Source organism: Alosa alosa, chromosome 2 (assembly GCF_017589495.1).
Source record: "Alosa alosa isolate M-15738 ecotype Scorff River chromosome 2, AALO_Geno_1.1, whole genome shotgun sequence".
Lineage (NCBI taxonomy): Eukaryota > Metazoa > Chordata > Actinopteri > Clupeiformes > Clupeidae > Alosa > Alosa alosa.
Genome location: NC_063190.1, coordinates 10258356 through 10284674, shown reverse-complemented (window position 1 = coordinate 10284674; position 26319 = coordinate 10258356). Strand labels below are relative to the sequence as shown.

General features: G+C 43.9%; 1 protein-coding gene across 4 annotated transcripts in view; it reads left to right on the top strand.

Annotated features, from left to right (window-relative positions):
- pcdh1a (protocadherin 1a) overlaps positions 1 to 26319 on the top strand; it is a 92480-nt gene that overhangs the window by 28546 nt on the left and 37615 nt on the right. For all 4 annotated transcript variants that reach the window (XM_048237431.1, XM_048237430.1, XM_048237429.1 and 1 more), the window contains exon 4: positions 17657 to 17876. In XM_048237431.1, the coding sequence (XP_048093388.1) occupies positions 17657 to 17876 (220 nt within the window). The remainder of the gene's footprint in view (positions 1 to 17656; positions 17877 to 26319) is intronic.

Sequence of the window (26319 nt, the reverse complement as noted above, 5' to 3'; positions counted from 1 at the left end):
GTGGTGGAGAGATAGACAAGAAGGTGAACTGGAAGATGTGTGGAAGAGAGAGAGTGAACGAGTGAGAGAGGAGAATGGGGGGGGGAACTGGTTGATGGGGGAGAAAAGCGAGAGTGAAAGACAAGACAAGTCTTCTTCTTTTTTTTTGGGGGGGGGGGGGGTGGTGGGAGGGTTGTTGAGAGGTGCTCAGATGAAGATGTCATGATGAGAGGCAGTGCTGGGAGGGTTTTTAGAATCGAGGCTGTCAGGAGAGTCTGCTGGACTGGGCCGCTTTAGCAGCGGCACTCCACCTGATTGTCTCGTTTTTTAAAGGCTCTCGGAGACGACAGAAGGGACTCTGTGCTCTCTCAAGTTACTCACCACTCCCAGAACTTGGCTGTGAGAAAGAGGGAATAAGAGAGAGAGAGAGAGAGAGGAGAGGGAGACAGAGAGAGAGAGATTGGTTTGTTTTGCCTGGTTCTTAACATCTGGAATATTGCCGCATTCAGTAAAAAAAGATCATATTCATCTCAGAGGCTATTAAGACCAGCAATTCAGCTATGCTACGCTGCCTTGACTGTCAGCTCTATGGGCAATAGTGATTCGATGAAAGTAGTTTGGACAGAGGGGACACAACCCACTCAGCTGAAACCCCACATGACTGCACTAAAGAAAGAGAGAGAGAGAGAGCTGAAAGGGAAAATAACTGAAAGATTAAAACAAGGAAGAGAAAGAGAAGGGGGGGGGTGAGTGTGTGTGTGTGGGGGGGGAGTGGGGGATGACAGAGAAAAGTGGGGGGATGCAGAGAGGGAGAAACCCAGTAAACAAAAGAAGCGCGGCAGTGTGGAGGGAGTGATTGCTGAAGCCTCCTGGAGACTGCTAACATTGCGGGGCCTGTTATGCAGGCAGAGGCGGTCCATTCCATTCATGAATCACACTGGCTCAGAGGTGCAGCGGGGAGAACAGCACCAGTACTCATAAATAAGGCAGCAAGGCGCTAGCGTCTGCCACCGAGCCACAAGGCACCACTCCGTCTCCGTTATGTAACGCCGCAATGCAAGCCCCTGCAAACCCACCGCAGAGACCACTACCGCAAGCTGGGGACCACACACACTCACACACAATTGTGCACACACACACACACACACACACACACACACACACGGACAGTTATACTCAAAATGCCTCCTCACGATACTGACTCTGGGCACATCCCCACTAGCATCAGAAACCCACCACTCTCCCCCACACAGTATATAATGAGACACCTTTTTTTCCACATCAACAGAATTAGTCATGCGCTGTAATTCAAGTGCGAAAAAAGACTGAATATCTATCATATTTATGGCAGCGATTCAACACCTCCATCCTCCATTTTTTTTATTTATATACATTCTTTTTTGTTTGTTTGTTTATCTCAGTCTCCCTCGAGATGGTCACCTCAGGATCCTAGCATCGATCTGAGATGTTTTTGGATGGCTATCTGGGTGCCATAAGAGTGTTTTATCTCTATTGGATCTCAGCACTACTGTCTCCTGCTCTCTCTCTCTCTCTCTCTCTCTCTCTCTCTCACTCTGTCTCTCTCACTGTTTCGCTCTCATGGGGACCCTCTAGACTCTCACATCAAAATGCCACGAAAATGCCAGCAGGGAAATGGCCAGCATTATTCACAGCCCCTCTCTCTCTCTCTCTCTCTCTCTCTCTCTCTCTCTCTCTCTCTCTCTCTCTCTCTCTCTCTCTCTTTTCTCTCTCCTCTCTCTTCTCTCTCCTCTCTCTCTCTCTTTGCACGCACCTCACTGCTGAGAAACACTGGCAGCCTTCCTCGAGAGCTCCTTCATTATCTTACCTGAAAATGCCAGCGCTGGCCCATCCCCACTTTCACCAGACACTGCAAAAAGTAATGCATGGGTTCCAGAAAAAAAAAGAGGGAAAAAGTCAGGAAAGAAGAAAAGAAAAGAGCAGAAAAAGAAAGACAAATCAAGCTTCACATCTTGCCTTTTCTCATTTCTCTCTCACTCTCTCACTCCCTCTCTCTCTCTTCTTCACTCTCTATTTGTCTCTCTCGCTCTCCCTCTTTCTCAAGAATGTCATCTAGACAATGAGGCTGACTGGGACTTGATTTTAATACAGAGGGAAAACAGCACGCTTCATATTTGATGAACCGGATCAAAGCGGAGCCATCGTTGGCTGCCACGGGAGGTGTCTCTTCCCTTTCATTTTATTTCAATACATTATTTATTTTTATCTTGACAAGTTAATGTGGGTTCTGGGGGTGTTGGAGGGCTCTTTGATATGAACTCTGGCGAAGCACAAGAAGGCTGCTGTGTCTTCTTTATATGTTTGTCTTATGTGTTTATGGCAAAGCACCGCTCTGGAGAGGTGGATGTCACTGCAATATTGATAAAAGTAAGCTCTGGAAATGTCAGTGTTGGTTTCACAGCTCAGATGCCGTCCAAAAAAACAAAACCAGAGGGGGGAAAAAAGAAGCGAAAGATGTCTGTGATAGTTCAGTAGGACCGGCGGAAACCGAGAAGAAACAACATCCCTAGCCTTTTCATTAGGAGAGAAAGAGAGAGAAAGTGAGAGAGAGAGAGATGTGCCATTGCTTTTGGTGGATGAGATAGGAGGCGTCGAAGAGGTAAACACCACAGAGAAGAGTCGAAGTCGTGATTTATTTTAGAAACAGAGATGCACGCGCAGGCATAAACAAACACTCTTACACACAGATACACACACACACACATACGCACACAAGTGAGCGTATACACATACATCAACAGGCACACATACAGACAGCTCTTCTACACATACACACACACACACACACACACACACACACACACACACACATGCACACACAGAAGAATGTACACATTTCAACATGCACACAATCATGCATGCTGAAAATACAAAACACCTTGAGTCAGCTGAGTGAATCTCAAATAGGCCCATAGAGATTCACTGGCTTCTCTTTACCGTCCCCATAAAGATACAGTGGCAGGAGCAAATGACTGGGCCGATTTATGGAGAATCCAGGCAACCGTAGTTCAACTAAATTGGTCGTCGTTGTTCGCTGATACAAAACAAAAGGAAAAGGAAAAAAAAACGCTGATGTCCCTGTTATTAAGAGTGAGTGCTTTGCACATGCTAAGCAAGCTCCATTAGCTGACAGTTAGAACAGGCTGTTAGTGGGTGGGTTCACACAGGGAAGACATCTGCACATCGCCAAGGTGTCGCCTGGTGCACTGAGCGGCGCGGTCCAAGACGATGATCGCTGTTTAGTTTTGCTCGTCTGTTGCCGGGCGGTTGCATTGTACTTTGCGCGCACCCATCCGTCCCACCCGAGCCCTGGATTTCATCATCCTTCCTCTACCACCCAAATGGTATTGGACCCAACAGACTGAAACCAGCCTTTCCCTAGCCCTTCCCGTCAAGCAGATAATGTGAAGGCCAATGAGCGGTAATTCTCCCAGGATGCCTTTCAAACTGAGGAAGTACATCCGCTTAGCACCATTTGAAAAAGTGGCACTTTAAGCTAATGAAATGTCTTGAACGTCTATAAGAAGAGGAAGAAGAGGAAAAAGAGACATAACGAGTTGGCCATTGCATCTCTGTCCTTACCACCAAAACAGTCTATTTCACGGATTACCTGCTCACTCAGGAAATGATCAGGTAATTGAAGATAACGCCACTTCAGTCCGCCGATACCACCGTGTCAGTGCTAATGTCAAGTTGGCATAATAATTGGGTCTCGGGTTGTCAAGGTGCATTTGGAACGTCATAGATTCTGAATATTCTTTTCTAATGCATATCGGAATGGCACGGACAGATGAAGGACCAAGGTGAATAGCTCTTTTATTCATGTATTTGATGTGGAAAATAGTTAATAGACGCTGATGATTCGCAGAAGGCACGAGCCGTGGCTGGAATATGTTTCCTGTGTGCTTTGGCGGCATCAAAGCGAGTGCTCCCAGTCATGGTTTCTTCCCTTTTTTCATCCCTAATTCGATTTATGCGACGGTGGTACTGGCCACAAAGGCCTTATAAAATCTATTAATGCGCATCAGTAGCATAATTACACTTTTGTGGTATGAATGGGGACTGAGGCCACTTAGACCTGCGCTGCAGTGGCTAACAGAAAGGCTGTTTTAATTACGCTGCATTTTATTCATCTGATGAGCTAATTAATGTCCACATTTTAGGAATGACAACAATGGGCCACCTGGCCATTGTATTGATGAGCCTCCTGCTGCAGTCAAATCCTCCCCTGGTGTCTGCTCCATATTCACAGATCTTTTTTATACAATTGATTAAAATGAGAGGGGGGGATGGGGGGTTGAATAAATTCTTGGTAAATGGTAAATGGAACTGAATTTCACCCTCTCCCTGGAAAATCACCCATAGCTTGATATTCTGATGATTTTGTGTGTGTCTGTGTGTGGTGGTGATAGTGGGGTGTTGGTGGGTACAGGATAAGGAAAGCTGCACCCTCCCTCTCTGTCAACTGATAATTTAGACCTCCAAATTCAGCAGCAGACAAACGATCCGTCCTGACGTGTGCGGCAGGGAGGGACGCCGCCTGCGTCTCGTACTCTCCCGCCGACTCTTCGGCTGCAGTCAACCACTGACAGGTTATGGTTAGCATTGTTTTCAAACATGACATTACACAGGCTTACAAAAGCAGAGGTAATATATAAGTGAATGTGTTCTGGCAGCAGGCTCTGTAACCACCCAACTCGACATCACAGGAGATAAAGGAGCCGGGCAGGCTGGAGGAATAGGGAGAGATGGGTGGAGGAGGAGGGGGTGGAGGAGGCGGGTGTGAGGAAGGGAAGAGGCTCGGTCTGTCAGAAGCGTGTCTGTCAGCGCTCCTCGAAATCAGGAAACTAATGCTTTTTGATGTATTAACCAAGAGGAGGGGGGAACTGTGTTTGGATGTGTGTGTGTGTGTGTCTGTGTGGGTGTGGGTTGGTTGATGGGTGGGGAGTGTAGGGTGGTTGTGTATGTGTGTCTCCCTGCATCAGTGTGTGAACGGAAAAATAGAAAGACAGTGCATTAAGTGTGTGTGTGTTTATTTGTGTGTCTGTGTCTCTGTATATTTATGTGTGTGTGTGTGTGTGTGTGTGTGTGTGTGTGTGTGTGTGTGTGTGGGTATGGGTGTGTGTGTTTGTCTGAGTGTGCCCGGGTATGTGTGTATAATAATCAGATGCAAGCGGAGCCAAGCTGTCTGATGTATTAATCATGCATTTGTGTGATTGAGAGGCTGTGTGCAGGGTTGGGTGAGCACTCTATCCATCTTCAATCAGTGTCTCATTCCTACCGCTGTGACAAAACCGTTAGCGCTGGTTCATGGAGAAATAAGTGGGACCCATACAAACAGTAGCAGCATTCGTCCCACTGAATTCATATGCACCGCACTGGATAGGTGGTTTGGTGAATGTGCATACATCTTGTAAATATAAGGGAAATGAGCAAATAGAGAAACAGCAGAGAAGAGGAAGAACAAAATGGCCTAGCCATTTTATATGCATTTCCAAAAACGAATTCAAGAAAGTTTCATATTCATTAAATCACGGATCGCGTCCAGGGTCGCACTAGTGCTGTAATGTGCACAGCATTCTCACCCTTTAAAGGCAGCAGAGGGCCATGATCGATTATAGTTTAGTCATGTGCATTTTTTCCCTCGGCCACTGGCAAATTTGAAAATAACCTAATGTTGTTTCAATGCATGCACTAGCACATATAAATAATTCAAGGCTTTGGCTGAGTGATGCTTTTCCTACTTACCCTATACAACAGGATGTTGTATCATATTGTTAGGCTCATCAGCACTTCAAAAGATTTTTTCTGAGGCCTTGACAGTTATGGGAGCATAAACTGATCAGACTACAATACCAGGAGTTCAGTGCATCGACCTTAGAGCATTAGATTAAGGGTTCTCGAGTTTGCCTTCTGTAAGTGTAAAAAATGGACCCACTTACTCAAAACATGAAATATACTACGCGCTTCTGAAGTTAATATATAAGTAATCATGTACATGTTGCTGATCCTACGTGTTAAGTTATTATTTTTAATAACAGTGTATAAGTAGTAAATTAATAGGTATTAAATGAAACTATATTCGGTAACACTTTATTTTAATGTGTCGCTATTACAGTGTACTTACCTAATTAGGTACAGTGGTAAAACCTGTGTAACAACATGTACTATCAGGTACTATCATTGTACTTGCATAATGTATTTGTGAGTACCTACATATAGTTGTTACATTGTAATACTGAGTGCTTTTACAAAACTTTGCCAATTTGCCTAAATTTTCATCAGAGGCAAAGAGCTGACCTGAGACCTGCTGGATGGGGTAAATCGGGTCATGATAGATTTGATATACAAAGCATGCTTAGCTCCAGTCAGGGCCTCATTGTCTTCAGTGTACATGTAACAGCTGTGCTGCTACAACCTTGTTACTCTTTGATACAGTGGAATAAACTGGAACAGGTCTTGTCTTGGAACAGGTCTACTAATTCACATGCACTGTATGGTGTAACAGCAGACACGTTTGTATATATGTAGATGTAAGTACTTAACTGGTACACTTTATTTTAATGGGTTTATTCCACTGTATCAAAAGAGTAATAAATGTGTACCAACACAGTTGATACATGTACTACAGTATGTAGGGTAATGGCAGACATGTTCCAAGACACCAATGACACAACATACATGTAATATGTAATTGTAAGTACTTAACTGGTACACTTCATTTTAATGGGTTTATGCCACTGTATCAAAGAGCAATAAGTGTGTACCAACACAGTTAAAATATGTACTATGTAGTGAATTAGTAGACCTGTTCCAAGACAAAGAAGACATAACATACATGTCATATGTATATGTAAGTAATTAACTGGTACACTTAATAGGTTTATTCCACTGTATCAAAGAGTAACAAGGTTGTAGCAGCACAGCTGTTACATGTACTGAAGACAATGAGGCCCTGACTGGAGCTAAGAATGCTTTGTATATCAAATCTATCATGACCAGATTTACCCCATCCAGCAGGTCTCAGGTCAGCTCTTTGCCTCTCTGATGAAAATGTAGGCAAATTGGCAAAGTTTTGTAAAAAAGTACTCAGTATTACAGTGTAACAACTATATGTAGGTACCCACAAATACATAATGCAAATTACAATGATAGTACCTGATGGTACATGTTGTTACACAGGTTGTACCACTGTACCTAATTAGGTAGGTACACTGTAACAGCGACACATTAAAATAAAGTGTTACCCTATATTCTTACAAGGTAAGTACATACCATTACATGTTACTACGCCAAGTAGATCTTGTAGGCTAATAATTTTACTTACATCTAAAGCACAGTGTATTTCTTAGTCGTTTATTAGCACTCAAGGACACAATCATATAAAGCCTGGCTCACCAAAACAAAAACAGAATCACTCTGTAGTTTCTCAGTCATCATAACCCCCCCCCCCCCACACTAAGTGGGGGCGTGGTTTAGCTTGCGCCATAATGTCCTCATTTGTCATCAGCGATAACATGCCTCCACTCTGACCCCAAATTCTTGGGCAGTCGGCCAGAGAAGGGACATTTTTCAGCTCGTCGTCTTCTAGCCGGAGAGTCCTCTTCTGTCCCGCTCTGTTTTATTGTGCCACGTGTGCTTCTTTTGTCCGACTGTGCGGATTTGTGGCTCAGGGGTCTGTCTGCAGCTCGTCGCTCGGCTAGGCGCTTGACATCATCAGCCGGGTAATGAAGTCCCTCTTGCGTTGGGCCGGCACACGGTTGGAGCGCGGTGATGGATGCGCTGCCGAATCGGCCGCCACTGCCTGTCCATTATTGGGGGGAGGTCAGCAGACCACCACCACCCCCGAAACACCCCCCTCCCCACCACCAAAAGACCCCGCATGGACAGAGCCAACTGCCCCCCCCACCCCCCTCAGTGGGACGCCCTGTATCCCACTGCTGGGTAAACGGGGTCACTCTCAGCCCGGGCGCATCACCTCTGGCTCTTTATTAGCCCAGTGACCTATAAACACCCACAGAGCCAAGTCGATATCCCCAAACCAACCAAGCCAAGAGAGCAAAGAGAGGCCCAGAGATAGAGAGGGAGAGAGAGAGAGAGGGGAGGGAGGGAGGGAGGGAGAGGGACTCTTCTCAGCTGCAAAAATCTCACAAGAGCCCCAAGAAGTGGGGTATTGGCTGGGTGTGCTTTAAAAAAAAAAATTCTCCAATTACTTCAAGGCGCCCAACATAGATGCATGTTGAGCTTTATCTTGTTGTTTTTCACAGACCTAATAAGCCATTATGCTTTGTTTAATTTGCATTATTCAGTAAGATATCATCAATTTATTAATATGGTCATTTAAGATTTCTACTCTGGTAATTACTATTGTTTAATGATCTGATTTTAGAAAGCTGTTTTCTAGAGGTTTCCGTGATTAACAATTTGCACGCTGCACGTGTCTTCACTGCATCGAAGGGTAATTACTTTGGCAGTGAAGAAATAGAATAATATTTTTTTATGTTTCTTTTTTGAGACACCAAAAGTACAAAGCAATGAGAGCAAGAGAAATAAGCACGTTTATTTTCCACAGGAGATGATAAGAGTCGCAGGGAGACAGAGGAGGACAGAGTGAGCAATGGAGGGAGGGAGAGGAACTTGGAAAGAGCTTTTTCGTTCTTGACTTTTAAACATTTATCGCAGATCACTGATCTCAGACACGTAAACAGATACACACACACATACACAAACACACAAATAGACAACTGGCTGTGTACACAGCCATATGCACTCAGTCGCACACAAACAGACACACAGATGTACAAACAAGTGTCCGAGCACGTTCTCCCCAGACCCAACATGCCTTCCCACTTAATTGGAAATGTCGGATCAATGCACACTGATTACAAGGCTTCAGGAGATGGGTAGTTTCTGGCTTACAGAAGTGCTTTCCAACGCCATCTTTACCCCTTTCCTTCCAAGAACATCCTCTCAGAGGCCCTTGTGAACCAGCGACGGCCCTAGTCATCAAGGCCGCCCACCATCGATCACTAATCAGCTCTTAATTCATTACACGGAAAGCAAGAGGGGCTGAGGATTCGCTAGCATCGTCAGTTTCCTCTCAGACAACTTCACACAGACAGGCACACATACACACACACACAGACACACAGACAGACAGACAGACACACACACACACACACAGAAATACAGACTTGCACATTGCCTCACACTGCTGTGTTCCCACCAGAGCAGAATGCACATGAAGGGGCAGGCGATTTGTTTGGTGCCTTTTGCGGCTTACATCCCCTTTGATATGTTCAAACTGAAATCCAAGACAGCCCCGGTCTGTGATGGGGCGGAGGTCTGGGAGACGGGAGCGGGGGGTGGTGTGTGTGTGTGTTGGGGGTGTTTATGGCGAGGTACCGGCGAGGTGTTGTGAGGCGGGGTACTTAGCAGGGAGGGAGGGCCTTTTCGGTATTTGGGGTCGAGGGGTTGGTTGGGACACTCGGGGCGGAGTTGCCTCAGATAAAATGTTTTCTTGAATCTTTCTTTTTTTTCATGTTTCCCTCTCCCCTGCACCCCCCTTCTTTCTTTCTTTCTTTTTTTTTTGATCATCATTTTTCTGCTTCATTGAGTTCTGTGAGGCCTGTGCCAGATCTGGACTTTTTTTTCTGTGCCACACTGATAGATCAATAGAGAAAACATGTCCTAGTTCCATGGCAGTGGCAGAATACTCCCAGCGCCAGATGAAAGGCCTCGGCCGCCTCTAATTAAACATTATTTTTTAATATCTGCTCCCTCGTTTTACATGGTAAAGCAGGCAACTCAAGGAATCGTTTGATTTATCCACCATTACATAGACGAAGGGTGCAAATTTGGTTTTGTATTGGGGGGGGGGTGGTTAAAATTGATTTTCTGTCTAATGAACGATCTGCCCCGAGTCAGAGCGCACTGAGTGGTGGGCCATGAAATCTACCCACCCCTACAGCTAGACCATCAACAGCTATTAATAGCATCAGAGGGGGAAAAAAGAGAGAGAATAAAATGCAAAAAAGAGAAAGAAAACGGCAGGAAAGTAGGAGGGGGCAACAGATCTTGAGGAAGCCCTGGCAAGTCTTAAGCATGCTTGAAAGCTTTGTCATCTCCCACTACAATCCCATTATGCCCTGCAGCCTTACAGCTGCTGGAGTCGGAGCCCGTCACACGCCTTCCAGCCAGACACTTTAGGAATAGAGATATTAACTAAAGACGCAGGCAAGAGAAAAGGCTAGAGGGAGAGGAGGAAGTTGGAGAGGGGAATAAGGTAGCCACCAGGGAGGGAATGGCGAGGATTAATTTTCTTCTCCCCGCACTTCTCCCCTCCTTCCATACCCTGCTCATCCTCTCCTTCTCATCTTTTTACCCCCCCCCACTCCCAACCCCACTCACTATTGATTCCCTCATCCCCCTTTCAATGTATTTTGAGGCTTAATATTTAAGTTCTCCCTACAGTGCTGGTCTCCATTCTTTAAAAGGCAGAAGAGGGAAAAAGAGAGAGAAAAACGTGCTTGGCGATTATGCCAAGCATTATGCCATCAGATGCATAGACGCATAGATGCATTAAAGACATATTAACATTTCATACATGAGAGATACACATCATAGGATAAGATATATATCTCAAAGCTCAGATAATGGTGCTTGATCAGTTAGGAGAATGGAACAAAATGGGGTGAGAGAGGGACAGAAAGAGATAGACAATGGATGAGTGGCAGGGGAATGAAAGGGGGTAGAGTGGGAGAGAGAGAAGGAAGTGGTGGTGGTGAAGTGGGAATGAAGAGAGACAGATTGAGAGTGAGAGAGGAAGAGAGGAATGGAGAGAGGAAGAGAGACAGATTGAGAGTGAGAGAGGAATGGAGGGAGGAAGAGAGGGCTGCTGGGAGGGATAAGAAAGGGAAGCTGGCGAAAAGGCTGTGTAATCTATGTGGATAAAATGACAACACCCCTGATAAAAAAGAACTGTGAGGACTTTTGCACAGGCCTTGCGTTCCCCCATATATATATATATATTGTTTTTTTTTTTCTGAGGAATCCAAGTAAGTTTTCTTGTCACTTTTGAGCACGGTAGTGTATAGATATATATGCATTTGCAGGAAATCTGATTTTTTTTTTCTCACATGGAGTCGCAGGTATGCTTTTCAGATGTTATGAAATAGGTTTTCCCTCTCTCTCTCTCTCTCTCTCTCTCTCTCTCTCTCTCCGTCTTTAAAGAAATGGCAGATGTCTCCCCGGTGCTATGATATGAAAAATTCAATTTAACAGGATGAGAGAAAGAATGGCACATGGCCTATTTTCTTCCCCTCACACCGAGCGATATGAGAATGATGTTCTATTGTGAGGCGGGAAATGATGCCAATCGTGGCGCTGAGAAATTCCTTCATAATTCAATTCAATTTCCTCTAAATCCCAATGGCAAGCTACTGTGCCAAGAAAGCGGGTGGGAGGGGGGTTGAGTGGGGAGGGGGTGGGATGGAGGGATTTGGTGGCTGTCTGAGGTAGAGAGAGGGAGATAGTGAAATGGGAGACAAGGTAGCAGGTGAGCGAGAAGGAAACTTTGATAGAGAGCAAGACAGAGGTAAGGACAAGAAGGGGAAGAGTGAGAACAGGGACAGCGAGGGGGAAGGGAGGAGGAGGAGAGGAGGAGGACGTGTGACAGAGAGGTGTAACAACAGCTGTCCGTTATTGTGTGATTAGAACTGTTTTCTTCTTCGCTCCTTGTCTTGGTTGATGGATAGGAGACCGAGGTGTTGCAAGGTTGACCACACTGCCGAAGGTCACAAGTTCACGTCCAGGGCAGGGCCACTCGATATTCATTGGATTTTTTGTTTCGTTTTCTTTTGTTTCAAACTATCGCAAGTTAATAAGTGTCAACGTGTTTATACAAAGGCACTTTTTCAGTCTTGTTTGAGTTGAATTTAAATTCATTTTCAGTATTGACTGTGCTGAAATGATATTGACCCTGGTCCCAACTCAGACAGGGTTCCTTTGTAAATCTTGACATTCACAGCTCACCAAGCGTGTACTAACAACTGTTCACAGTTCATTAAATCATTTATATTCACACTCGTACTGTCGCAATCTAGTGGAGCTTGGCCGCAAATTGCATTGGGTGAAATTGCACCACAGCTCATGTTGAGGAGAAAATCTAAAATGTAAGCATTCAGACTTCACTTGAGTTCCAAATTGACAAAATGGGTGAGAAAGAGAGAGAGTGAGAGAGAGAAAGAGAGAGAGAGGAGAAAACCTGGTGTTCACAGTTCGTTAAAATGTCTGTGTAAACTTTGGTTTTCACAGTTAGTTAAGGCGTTTGTAAGCAGGCTTTGGCTCCAGCTCTCTGGGCGTGTGAGGGGATCAATGAGCCGACTCGTCTGAAGGCACGCGAAAGAACAGGAAAAATGAGCTGCGGGAACAAATATGACAATGAAGAAGTGCACCTCTGAAGAGACGCAGCACGCATAAAATCATAGAAAGTGAAGCGGAGGAGAGAAAGAATTGCACACGGATCTGTTTTTATTTTCTGTGCTACTCTCACCTTTTCTCTCTCCATCTCTCTCTCTCTCATGCTCTCTCGCTCTCTTGCTTTCTCTCATTCTCCCTCCTTCTCACCCGTGCACTCTTTCTCCTCCTTTTGGAGTTGTTTTTCTTTTTTTTTTTTTCATAGGTGCAGTAGCTTGGAGGCAAGCAATGTGGCACTGGAGTCTTCAAAGACTCCGAGCTTATCAAAGAGACACAGCTACAACCAGAGAAGCGAGGACAAGACGAGGGGGAGGGGACCCGTGGCAAAGCGGGGAGGGGGATTCGGAAGAAGCGGTAGGTTAGCTGGGTTGGGCTGGCAGGAAGGGAGTCACGCCGTAAAACAGACAGAGAGATACGTTGAGGAAACCAGCAAAGATGAAATGTAGTTGGATTGCGTGCGCCCTCGAGAGAGAGAGAGAAAAGGGGGCACGCTGGTGCACCGAGAAGAGGAAGAAGAAAAGGAAATCTTTTAAAGTATTTATTTATTAATTTATTTATTTCCCGTCTCTCTTTACCGACACCTTCGCTAACGCTAGCCATTTCGCCATGGCTATTTTTAGCCAGGGAAAAAGCATGCACTTAGAGATGATTCAGGGCTCGGGAAAAAGACTGCAATATTGTCACAGTGAAACCCTGCATTAGAACGCGGCCCGGTTCAGATGGGGGGTATCTAGCTGCCACTTCAAATGACGGAGCTGGCTGTTCGCACTATTCAATATGACAGGATGCAGGAGTGATGGTGCGAATGAATCAGTCGTCGGGGGGGAGCGCTTGGGCCCCTCATTTGCTCGCACACTCGTCCGTTTGCTTGCACGCTTGCTCGATGGCACCATGGCCTGCAGTGCAGAACCCCCAGTCAGTCACCCATACCATCACCACCACCACCCCCACACACACACTCACACATACATACATACACACACTCACACATACATACACACACACACACACTCACACACACACACACCCTCTCCCCACTCCCCCAGCAGCACATGTCTCCCTCCATCCATTTGCGGAACACTTCTCACCTCGGACCACACCTAGCGGCATGATGGATGGACACCCCTCAGCCTACACTCACGGCAGGCAGCGGCGGTGTGAAAACCCACCAGGCTTCGCGGCTAAATCACTGTCCACCCCAGCAGCAGGCAGGCCCACTTCCACCCTGTCATCCTCCACCACTCGTTTGTTTTCCTTCGCTCTCTTGCTCCCTCTCTTTCACTCTCTGTCCATCCATCCACCCATGCTTTTTCTTCTGTTTGCATCACCCATACAAAGAATAGGTTATATCAGTGTTTCCCAAACTTTTTTTCTTGGGACCCACTTTTTAAAAATGACAGACCATCGCGACCCATTTCACTTCAGAACTAACATGCAACCACCAATATTGTTTTAGGCCACAGGTTCTCAACCCCCCCCTCCTTTTCTATGCCCCCTCCCCCTAACCATTCTACAGTGCCATATCTATAGCGCCTAGGTCACGACCCAGTCTTTGGGAACCAATGGGTTATTTGACCACAAGACACGTCAATATGTGAAAGGCACAATATACCATTTATGGTCTTTATATACGTTCAGTGTGATTCAGTGTGGAACTCTTGTAAGAGTGTGTGCGCATCCTGGCAGCGATCACCGTGCCAAATTGTTGACATAAATATGACACATATAAAACTTGGCCATAACCACACTGGCGATATCATGATGTGTTAAAATACTGTATCGCCACTTGGGCTGAAGTGTTACACAAGCTGTTTCAGCAGCAATAGCTGATGAGAAATAAAAAACTCTTATTTCACGCATATGATACTTTTTATGTTCAGTTACTGTATGAGCCAAACAGTGGATTCAAACAGTGGATTCAGAATCCATGTTTCTATAAAATATATACGTAGGTAACACTTTACTGGACAGTATCTACTGTACATAACAGTGACATGACACTGAACACATGACACTGTCATGAACCCTATCCCTAATCCTAACCTCTAACCCTAACCCTAGGCCCAAACCTAACCCTACACTAACTTATCATGACAAAAACTGAATGACACTTAATAACAGAAGCGTTACGTTTATGACTTGTTAATATTTCTTTTTTTTTTATGACATGTTCATGACGATGTCATGTCACTCTTATGTAAATACTGTCACGTAAAGTGTAACCAGAATATATTTAATTCAGTGACATAGGGAATTCAGAGCTGTGCATCTTCTGGACCATTCCCCATCTGTCAGTTGTGTTTCTGTTTGTTTTGTGTTTTTTCCCTGTTCTCCAGCCAGCTCCTCTGGCCTTTCCACGGCCCTGGGGCATTTCTCTTCATCCTGTCTCCGAGGATCCGGTTCCAAGGCTCTCTCTCTCTCCTGCCAGGCTCTCATCTTAACTCCCCAGCAACACCACCCACCCCACCCCACCACCACCACATCCATCCCCGAGCAGCATGACGCTCATTCAGCTCACCCATCACCCCAATCCTCCTCTCCCAACTGTCAGTCTACTTGTCATGTATTCTCCAAGTCTTACACCCTCATCCTTGTCAAATGGTCTCTCTCTCTCTCAAATTCTCCTCTGTGTCCCTCTTAGTGCTGAAATACGAGAGGAATAGGTTCAAATTATAGCTAAATTATGTTCTGCTTTTGTTGTGGACAAATGTGTCTTCCTAATGGCTAGATTTAAGTAATCAGCTTAATGCAAATGTTGTGCCTTCCTTGTTGCACCAGTGGGAAGACTGATGACACAGTCTCTTTCTGATGCAAAAAAAGCAAACAGCAGGAAGCAGGTGACGGGAATGCATTGTTTTGATCCGTACATGGAGTGCAGTAGCAGTCCAGGCCCTCTTCCCTAATCTTTAGCTCCCCACATACCACCCCCCGCATCACGACCACAAATCTAAATTCCCCCCGCTGGCACGCCTCATAATGGGGAATAATGTCTGTGACTTTTCCTCACAGCGCTATTCTGAGCTTCCCTGATTTTGTTACAGCTCTCGCGGACCTGCTTCTCCCATTACCCTCCCACTCTCACTCCTATAGCCCCTTTTGCATGTATTTTTATTGCATGGATTTGATCAGATCATATCAGAAACCCCAGACTCACTCCCCTTTTTTTCCGTCCAGTTGGGACACTGGCGTCCAGAGAGTAATCTCTAGTCTGAGGAGACCTTCGCTTAGCAGTGCAGAGCAGAGGGAGGAAGAGAAAGAGTGAGAAAGAGAGGAAGAGCGAGAGAGGGCTAAGGTAGGAAGAGAGAGAAAGGGTGAAGAGAGAGGGAGAGGGAGGAATGTGATTCCCATCTGGAGCGCTTCAGCTTGAGCACTACGGGAAAACGCTGACTCTCTGGAGCGATGCCTAGAGGAACCGTTTTAGCAAGAATCCATATTTAAACAACTAAATGCCCCCCCTTACATTTAAATAGTTATGTGTCTGGCTGAGAGACCTTTAATCACATGCTCTGAGCTCTCCTGGAGAATACCATTACTTCCCCCTCACTTACCTGTTGGCCCTACTGTTGCAGATGTTGGAGATCTTTAATTCTTTTAATTAAAAGATCACTTGAAATGTTATGACTGTTCACATCTGTAGAGCATGCACTAGGAAAAGCAAGGTCTTATCAGTGTAATTCAAAATAAGGTGAGATGGTTGTATCATAGAATATGTGGAAATCTTATTGAGAGCACTTGGGAAAATGTCATTTGCATCCGGTAGAAGATGAGAAAAACATTTTTTCACAGTACATGAAGCAATGTCATTTGCATTTTCCACGCAGCACATTTTACGAAAGATAAACCAGTGACATTTGAACGTCTGCATTTGGATGTTACAAGTGTGGTGCGCACTGTTTGTATTCATCTTTACACATCAAAGAAAGAAAATTAAAAATTAAAAGAAGGTTTCGCCCAAAGACAATGTGTGTCTTTTTCACATACATGTAGACACACACACACACACAGACACACACACACAAATGCACCTAGGAGAGAGAAAAGAGAGGCAATGCACTGCGAACTAACACACGCACTGTTGGAGAGAAAAGGAGAGCTTTGATTGATTGACATCAAAGCCTGTCGGACTGCCAAAGAATACTTATTTAACTGGAGAAAGGTGCATTAAAGTAATTACCCAGTAGTGGGCAGGTCATTGTATGTTTTGCTGGCAGTCCAGCACTTTGATCTCTGATGCACACCAGACTCATTTGGCAAAAAGATCAAACTATCAGGCAGCAATATTTCTGAATGTTCAAAATGATTTAATAATGAGACCCTTGTCCACAAAAGAAACAAGCTTGAAGTAGAGCAGCAATGTAGCAATTTAAGAAGCTCTCTGCATATTAATGCCCAAATAAGGAAATGGATAAACATGGGGGGCATCATTGACAAGAACACATTTGGCCTGACTAACAGCACAGTGTTAATGGTGGCAGTATGTGTCTTAAATGGATGTGTTAATGAGTCTTTTATATGTACGGGGGAATGGCGGTGTAAATGGGAGTAGGAGTGAGGTGGAAGTGAAGAGGGTGTCGGGGGCTTAGGTGCTGCGCAGGGGAATGGGGGTGAGTTATCGATCGGCTCTGGCCTTCTGCGGCACAGGAGCAAAGTCGGACAAGGCAAATGGAACCTCCTTTTTGCAGTATCAGTGATTTCCACAGGTTTATGAGCCGTGTATGTGTGTGTGTGTGTGTGCATCTGTGCGGATGTGCGTGCGTCTATTCATGGGTGTGAAGGCTTGACTGTGTGTCTGTGTGAGTGTAGATGTGGATGACTGTGTATGTGTGGAAGTGTGGGTGGTTGTGGATGCCTGCGTGTGCACCATACAGACAGCAGAATCCATCTAAAGCTGTGTACTTTGTAGAATACTGATGCAATCACAATCCGGCTCAAATTAGTAGGGGGGAACCTGCCTACTGTTTTACATTTTATGTAAGAGTGAGCAAATTAGTTGATATCTGCCTTGTTATTAGTCCCTTAGTGAAATATTAGCAACCACTGTGTTTCCTGAAGGGTGATATTACAAATTTGATGGTCAATTAGCCCACTTCTTTGGGTCCGTGGTTATAATTAGATTATGAGAATAAGTGCCAAGCCTTATTCTTTCCATATTCTTTTTCAGCTTCCTCATCGCCGAGTGACTTTCTCCACGACCAATCCAGTGCAGGATCTGCAGGACTCCTCTCAACAGAGTTACTATGACAGTGGCCTGGAGGAGTCGGAGACGCCCAGCAGCAAGAGCTCGTCCGGGCCCCGCATCGGACCCCTGGCCCTGCCCGAGGACCACTACGAGAGGACCACCCCCGACGGCAGCATCGGAGAGATGGAGCACCCGGAAAATGGTAGGAGACTCTGCTTTCTGGTATCTCAATGCTGTTGTTGTGGTTGTTGTTGCTGTTGTTGTTCTTGTTCTTGTTGTTCTTCTCCTTCTTCTTCTTCTTCTTCTACTTCTTCTTCTTCTTCTTCTTCTTCTTCTATTACTACTAATAACACTGGTACATATTCTTCATCTTCTTCAACTCTTATTATTCCTCCTTTTCTTCCTCTCTATCTAATTCATCCCTGTATTCTTTGGCCTCTTCTCTCTCTACTTCCTCTTGGTCTTCTATCTTCATCTGTTACCTCAATCCCCGCCCCCTTGATTCTTCAGAGTGGTAGTGAGCTCTTGTTGCAGGGTGGTGGAGATGCTGTGTTTAGCACTGAAATGTTCCTAATTGTTTGCTGTTTGTTTTCGCTCTCTCTCTCTCTCTCTCTCTCTCTCTCTCTCTCTCTCTCTCTCTCTGTCTTTCCCACTCTCCATTTTTATTGTTTATTTTGGCAGAGGCAAATGAATGTATGTTGTGTCAGGTGTTGAGTCAGCAGTGTCAGTGTAGGTCCCATCAGCAACCTCTCCATCACAACTCCAAATCATTCTTAATGACCCTCTCACACAAGTGTGCTAATTAAAAAACCTGAACTAATGGTGCGTTCGGACTCCAAATAAATCTGGCCCCCGACATCTCCCCTAGACAACAGTGGTCTGCTAGTAAACATTTTTCCTCCTCCATGCCAAGCATTTCTCCCTGACTTCAGCCAAAGCCTTAATGCACACATGGCCTCGCAACCGCATGTTTTTTTTTTGTTTGACTTTTTGGGCTGCCTGTGCAAATGAACTGTAATGACAGAAAAAGCTTAAATCAGTCAGACAGGAACTTGGAACTGATCAATATCAAATATGACACTGTTGGCTTAACTTAAACAGGGACACACATGAGTACATGAGCTGGTGTGCTGAGGCCTACATCGGAACGGCTTTGGTCTGATTACAGACACATGGCTGTAGGCTGAGAGCCAAGCAGAATCAGAGCTGTGTTGTACACACAATGTAACAGCACTTTGAGTGTGATTTTGCCCTGACATGACACATGCGTACTTCAGGCTGTATTGGTTAGGATAATTTAACCCATAAATAAAACTGTTTTGCTTTTTGATTTTCATGGTTGGTGGTTGGCTTCATTTTGTGTTTACAAACAGTGTCCTGACTGTATTATCATGATTAACATTGCTAACACTACTGCTAACATTGTTAATTTTTGTTAGTGTGAAAACTAAGTCTGACAACCTAAAGAAAAACAACAATCATCTGGACACTTTAAACTTCATAACAAATGAGTGTTATACTTTAAGTGTCTTTGCCGCACATTCATATGTGCAGTATAGGTGGCATAGTGCAGAACCCTGAGGAAAACTGAACTGAATATTTATCTTCCGAGTTTCACACAGAGATCCTCTGTCCAAAGTCTGGGAGGTCTTTTTTTGCCTTCACTTTGCTTATATTCTATCCTTATTTTACTCTATTGCATTTCACCAGCTTCTCATATTCTTTTGTCTCAATATTATTCGTTCCATCCATCACCATTGTAATTTCCTCAGTCCTTGTCTATTATAACAACATTTTCGGCTCTGGCCTCTTTAACTTGCTGCACCCTGAGCCCTTTCTGTTCACCGCCTTCTCTTCTGCGGCAGCTGTGATTAGTGCCTCAGTGCCCTCCGTTAATCCAGCCTTTCCCTGCTACTGGTGGGATTTACCAGTGTGAGGCCTCCCGCTGACCGTCAGTGGTACATCCCTTAGATAGGCTTGTCTAGTCATGGGGACAATCTCCACTCATGGGACCGTCTTGACCTCATCCACATTTCTACAATCGACTGTCAGAGACACACTGGCAGAAGTTTTTCTGTGTGAACGTTTTCGTGTTGAATGGGTCACAGTGGCCTGGGCACTCATTTATTACCCAGTCACACTCTTTTCTGACTGGTCTGCCTGCGGTGTCGAGATGATGGTACAATCCACCATGTACTGTGAAAGGATCTTGATATCAGCAGCTTCCGTATCTCCATTTGGCCAGATTAGTATGCCAGCTGGGTATCTAATGACTGGTAAGACACACGGGGCTGATGCCGAGGCTCTTGTGCTCTCTAGTGAGCTGACTCTGGTGGGCCTGGCACACTCTCTAGAGATAGCTTGGATGTTGCTCTCTTCTTTGCCTCTTAATCATAGGTCCCATGTGAGAGAGGAATCCCCACAAGGTTAAAGAATGTATCCATTTCTCTCTCTCTCTCTCTCTCTCTCTCTCTCTCTCTTCTCTCTCTCTCTCTCTCTCTCTCTCTATGGGCAAGAAACCTTGTGTAGTGGATTTACTCCTACATGTCCTATATACTGTATGAACCTATATTTAAACTTAATCCAGTATGTACGGTTTAAAAAAGTCTGAATGTTTCGGACAAATGTGCCTTTTCAGTTCTATTTATGTAGTAACAAAAAAAAATGTGAATCGCCTCCACATCAGCATTCACAGAATGCTCCAACTGCTCGACTTACTTGACTGGAACTAACTGCTGTATCAGTGCAACCAGGAAATGTTTTTTGGGGACAGAAATCACATCTAAGCCCATATGCTTGGCCCAACGTTGAATGTTGAAAATTCAACTTCAAATTTCTTACTTTGAACCAGAACTACTGATGTGGCAGCCACCTTCAAGGAAATTCCACTCTCCCTTCACGAGGTCCTCCTGCCTACACACATCTGTGTGAATCACTTAATTTCCATGCTTTCCCACCATTATGGCAGTCCCATGTACTGTGTAATTATCACAGAAACCTTTCACCCCACACCTACTCGACAAGTCCTCCTGTCAGTTTGTCAGTGTCTCATTTTGAACACAGTGTCCCTCAGTGTACTTTCTTTTTTTTTCTTTTTTTTACCTCACACCGAGTTAAACATGGCATCCTGCAGATGTCTTAGTCAGAGTCGGGGGCCCCCAAGAGGGAGGTGACTGTCAGTCGTACAGAATGCGTCAGGAACTAGAGAAACGTTTTCGGAGCTGGGATGTCAGCTGGTAGCGTGGCTGTAGTTCTGCAATTCTGCTTGGGAAATGAATGATGAACGAAGAGCTCTGGCAAATCTCCCATCAGAGCCTCTGCATTCAGTTCCTAATCCCTTATCTCCCACATTCCCCACATCTCCTGCAACCCCCTTACACGTATGATGTATTATAAATGATTCTTTTCTTCTCCTTCCTTGTCGTCTTTTTCTGTCGTCTTCAGTTTTTTTTTCTCCCCTTCCATTGTTGTTTCCACTTTGGTCCAACCGCTCGGATAAGTTTTGGATCAGACGCCCCCATGAAGAACACAGAATTGGCTTTGTTGTTGGTGTCAGGAGGACAAGTCTGTGGTTGAAGCCGCTCACTGCAGAACCCAGAGACAGATTGAGGTGAAATGGGCTCTTTGATTTGACAGAGTCTGATGTGGAACTGAGCAGTTCTGACAAGGATGAAAAACCCGACAGGCGGGCACGTACAACTCGTAGGCTGGGAAAAGGAACTGTTAACCAGAGATAGACCTAATTAAAATGTGATTTTTACCCCAGGGAGATTACTGTGAGAGACACACATTGAAAGATGGATGAGAAATGGATAGAGAAAGACAGGATATTATCCCTCCCTCTAACCATCACCTGTGTCGCTCGCTCACTAGATGTATTTATTTATTTATTTGCTTGTTTATTTATTTTTATTTTTTATTTGCTTTTTCCTCCCCTTCTGTCTTCTGTTATTTATTTTTGCACTTGAAGAAGACTGACAGCGTGACAGGTGGAGCTGGTGGAGGCTTTTTGTGCACAGTTGTGCCGGTGATTGACAAGCAGAAAAGGGGGTCGGTGAGTGCTCCGTGTGTCACCGCATTTAAGCGAAAATGAAAAAGCAATATATGAACTCTCACTCTGTACCTCCGTGTCTGTGGCCCACAGCTGGAATGACAAACAACACGCGGGGTGCACAAGGCACGGTGGCCTTTGGTAATGTGAAATCTCCATTTTCAGAGCATATTGTCATCCTGTAATGTTGGGGGATGGGGTGGGGTGGGGTGGGGGGCAACAGTAAATAAAGATAAATAAGACAAAAAAATATCTTTCTTTATTTCTTTCAAATATTCATGTAGGGATTCATACACACATTTTTTTCTTATTTTTTTCTTTTCCATTCCTCCATGTCAAAGTCAAAATGTTTTCATTTCATGGTCTATTATTCCAGCACGATGGAGTGTGTCTACTGTACAGTCACATGATGAAGATAGCTATGACTTTTTTTCCCTCGTTTTGATTTACTGCAGTCCTTTTATTCTGTGTTTCTTATACTTCCACGGTCTATTTCCATGAGTCTTAAAAACAACCTTGAACAACCTCTAACTGCTTACACCATAGCTAAACTCAACTTTTAGCTCACAGCACTGATTTCAAAGCATTGCTTATTTTCAGTGACAGAAACTTTAAAAACTGCTCTCTCAGTTACAAACTTAAAATATTGCCCCCATGTGTCATTTTCATCAATGTACTAATATGTGCTTTGTTACCATCTCTGTTGAAGTAAAGAAGTCTATTCAGATGTAAAAACACATTTTGGAACTTATAGCTTATGCATATAGCTTCTTGTGTTCATCCTGTAATCTTCTTTTAATTTCTTGTACAAATCTTGTTATCTTCAACCCTGTAGTTAGCATACTAATAAGCTAAAATTGTACTCTTATATTGTATCACTTACCTACCTCAAGAGGAAAAGGCGACTCACTGTAGTGAAAACAAAATAAATGTGGTGCTCATATTTGTTGATCTACAGAGTGAAAGTAGGAACACACTCCAAGTAAGCATATCCTCAGGCCTCCTGTAGTTGCTAGTAACAAGTAAGCATATCCTCAGGCCTCCTGTAGTTGCTAGTAACAAGTAAGCATATCCTCAGGCCTCCTGTAGTTGCTAGCAACAAGTCGCCCAGAGGCTCATTGAATAACGTTAATTATTAGCTTGCTCAAAAGCTTGAGTGCTTATGAAGACCTATGAAGGTCTGTTTGCCTTGATGTAACATAAACATCAATAGATGTTGATAGAGACACTAATGGAAGCATACAGGATCTTTTAATCATTAATGTCTTTATATTACATGTTGCCTTTATCCACCATATCTTAAATTGACTAAACTTTTTGTTTACTTCTTTGAAAGGTGGTAGGGGTTTGTAAACCTTGTAATCCACGGCACCCAATCTGCTTGTGGTGGGTAGTATGAAATCATTTAGCTCGCCAGCCGACAACTAGACAGGCTTACGTATAGCCCCTTTAAGAGACAGAAAGTAAAGAAAACAAACAAATGATTTTCTGGACAGCTCAATTCATTGCTGATTATTTATCATGAAAGAATCATTTACAGAATTCAACCTGGCATGTCTGTGTTGGCAAGCTTTCAGATAAACTAATTAAAAATTTGCATTCAGCAGAGTTGGATGTTGGACGGTCAATATATTTGTAGGTGCCAAGCTAATTAGTATCCAGAAATGACCAGGCCTTCTCTGAACAATGAGACTAAGGATTTATTGTGTCTGAAGGAATGGTGGGCCTAGCAGTTTTTGTCACCTTCTACAATGTTACAAACATTGCACAGATGTATCAGCAAAAACATACAGCTGCTGTAACCATACTAGGATAAGTAGGGTTGTGTGAGAACAAATCCTAGACTGCCATCCAATTATACGGTCACATTACTCAAAGGTCAGCTTATGAGTTTATTGTTTCCATTAAATCAATTAGAGTATATTCTATTATGGGCTCTCAGGGTGCATCTCTATTCAACAACTTGCTCAACTCTGCTCAAATATTGCGTGTGATGATGCTAGCTGTACATAACCTCATGCAATCAGCAGTATATGGCTGCTTGCCAAAACAGCCCACTTAGATTGACATATCTAAGTCAATGTATTGCCTCTTGTGTCTTCACCTTGCTGTAGCTTCCTGCAATCTGTTATTATCTTCCTGCACTGTTTGCTACATATTCTACCTCCCGGGCCGGGGTTATCTTCACACGTTGTGTCTTTGATCACCAATGAGAGTCCCGGGACTGATGAAATGTAGTGGTAGGGAGGGAGCAAGGGGCTGAAGGTTGTGTAGTTGAAGACTCTGGTTCATAGTTGCGGATGGAAACATCTGCCCCCACCCTTACCACCACCACCACCACCACCATGACCACCGCCTGCACCAACCCCCATCTCATCTCCTACATCTCCTGCTGGGTTGTTTCCCTCTGAGGGGAAGGCACAGACGTCTTTTTCATGGTATCTCTGATACCATATTTGGTTCTCGTGTTATATGATCTGTAGCTATTGATTTCCAGAGCTTCCCCATTGGCACAAGCCTGAGCGCTTGTTGTCTTAGTGCTTTAGTTCTTTCCTTTTTAACTGCTTCATACTGTGAGCTGCAATGTACATACAATGTCATGTTAGTGCTCTTCATTATATGTGTATATATATATATATACATATACATACATATGCATTTATATGATACGATAATTGCTTTGAACCCTGGTTAATGAGCATGTGTAAATTTCATATAAAAAATATCGCTAGCCTTTTTCCTTCTCTCACTCTCACAGATTCAAGTGTACTCAGTGGGAGAAAATGTCAAGAGAAGCAAGTTAAAGAGAAAACCTTGACAGTTAAGTCCTAGAGAAATTTAAAACTCTCAAGTAACTTTGTGAAAAGACCACATAACTCCATTAATTGGCTTCCTCCAGCTCGGAGTGAACACTTTCTGACATAAAGGTCTCCTACACGTGGTCACTACTGAGGATTTTTGTTTAAATTAACATATACTCCCTTACAGGTAATGTCCGAGTTCATCTGATATTTGCTGTTTGAAAAATACACTTTCTTTTTTACTGCCATAAATGCTGCATAAACCAGAATTAATCTGCATTAATGGAATTAAATGTGAAGTGTATTTGAATAGCATTAATACACCAAATGTATTGCACATACAGTATGATGAATCAAGCACAAATCGCGGCATGCAAATATACAGACTACTGTTTTTAGCTTAGCATGACTAACTCAATGGAGATTCCTTTAAGCATCGTCCTTATTTTAATGCCTCAGAACACATTGACTAATTGACTAAATGGAGAAACATTTGTGGCAAGCAGAGTTAAGCTCATCAAACCACAAAGCCCATTGTCTATTTATGACCTTTTTCAGGTCGGACAAATCACCTGACATATACACATCTGTAACATCTGTAAAGCTGTAAACAGCTTGTATATAATCTGATGCTTATTTAGAGTGAGGTATTCCTTTTATGCTTTCCAGTGTGTGGACATCTGAACTATTAAGAGACCAAGCATACGGAAATTTGTATGCCGCACCGGGGATCATTTTGGCTGACCTTTTTACCTGTTTATTTATTTACCTCATTAAGGTGCCTTCTGCCGAATCATGACAGCAAAAGGCTGCGTCGATAAACTTCACTCAGTTTGGGAAGGTTAAGGTGTAAGAAACATGTACAGATCCGTTTTCCTCTTTCTCCTCAGACTGACAGCAAGCAGAAAAACAGTGCTTAGAAACACTACTTGCTTTATAAAAGAAAAACCCTTTCATGGTTCCTAGTTGATTTGGTGGATAAAAATATGTAAAAGGTCTATGTAATGTGTCATATATTTTGATGGGAGGATGTTTGATTGTGGTTGGGAAGGAAGAACTGCTCATTTTCATTTATGAAGGGCATACTGTAACAAGACATGTCTATATCTAACACTGAGCTGTCAAACCACTCAGTTCTCTTCCCCCTCACCTTCATGTCTTCTGTAGTGTTTTCCTTCATTGTCAGGTGCTTAATTTGTTGTGCTGTCACATGCAAAAAAGAATCCACCATTGAAATATCAGATTAAAACCTTCATTGATCAATTCTCTCTTTATAGAATACTTATCAAAAAAGATCCTCTTTCTCCATCTTTTTTTGTGTCCATTTGATTGAGGAGCGTTCAAACAAGAAAACTGTTGCATAATTTAGCTTTCAATGTGTCTTCAGAGTGTCCCAGTCAGGCCAACACAGCACTGCTGAACAGTAGAATCATTATTGTGAATAATGCATAGCATATTTTACTTGGCCAAATAGCACATTCGTTCATGTGTTTGTTCACTCACTCTCACTCATTCATCCATTCATTCACTCACTCATTCATTCATTCACTCATTCATTCATTCACCACCCACTCACTCACTCATTCATTCATTCACTCATTCACTCACCCACCCACCCACTCACTCATTCATTCATTCATTCATTCATTCACTCACTCACTCATTCATTCACTCACTCACCCACCCACTCGCTCATTCATTCATTCATGCATTCATTCATTCATTCATTCATTCACTCACTCACCCACCCACTCACTCACTCACTCATTCATTCATTCATTCATTCATTGGAT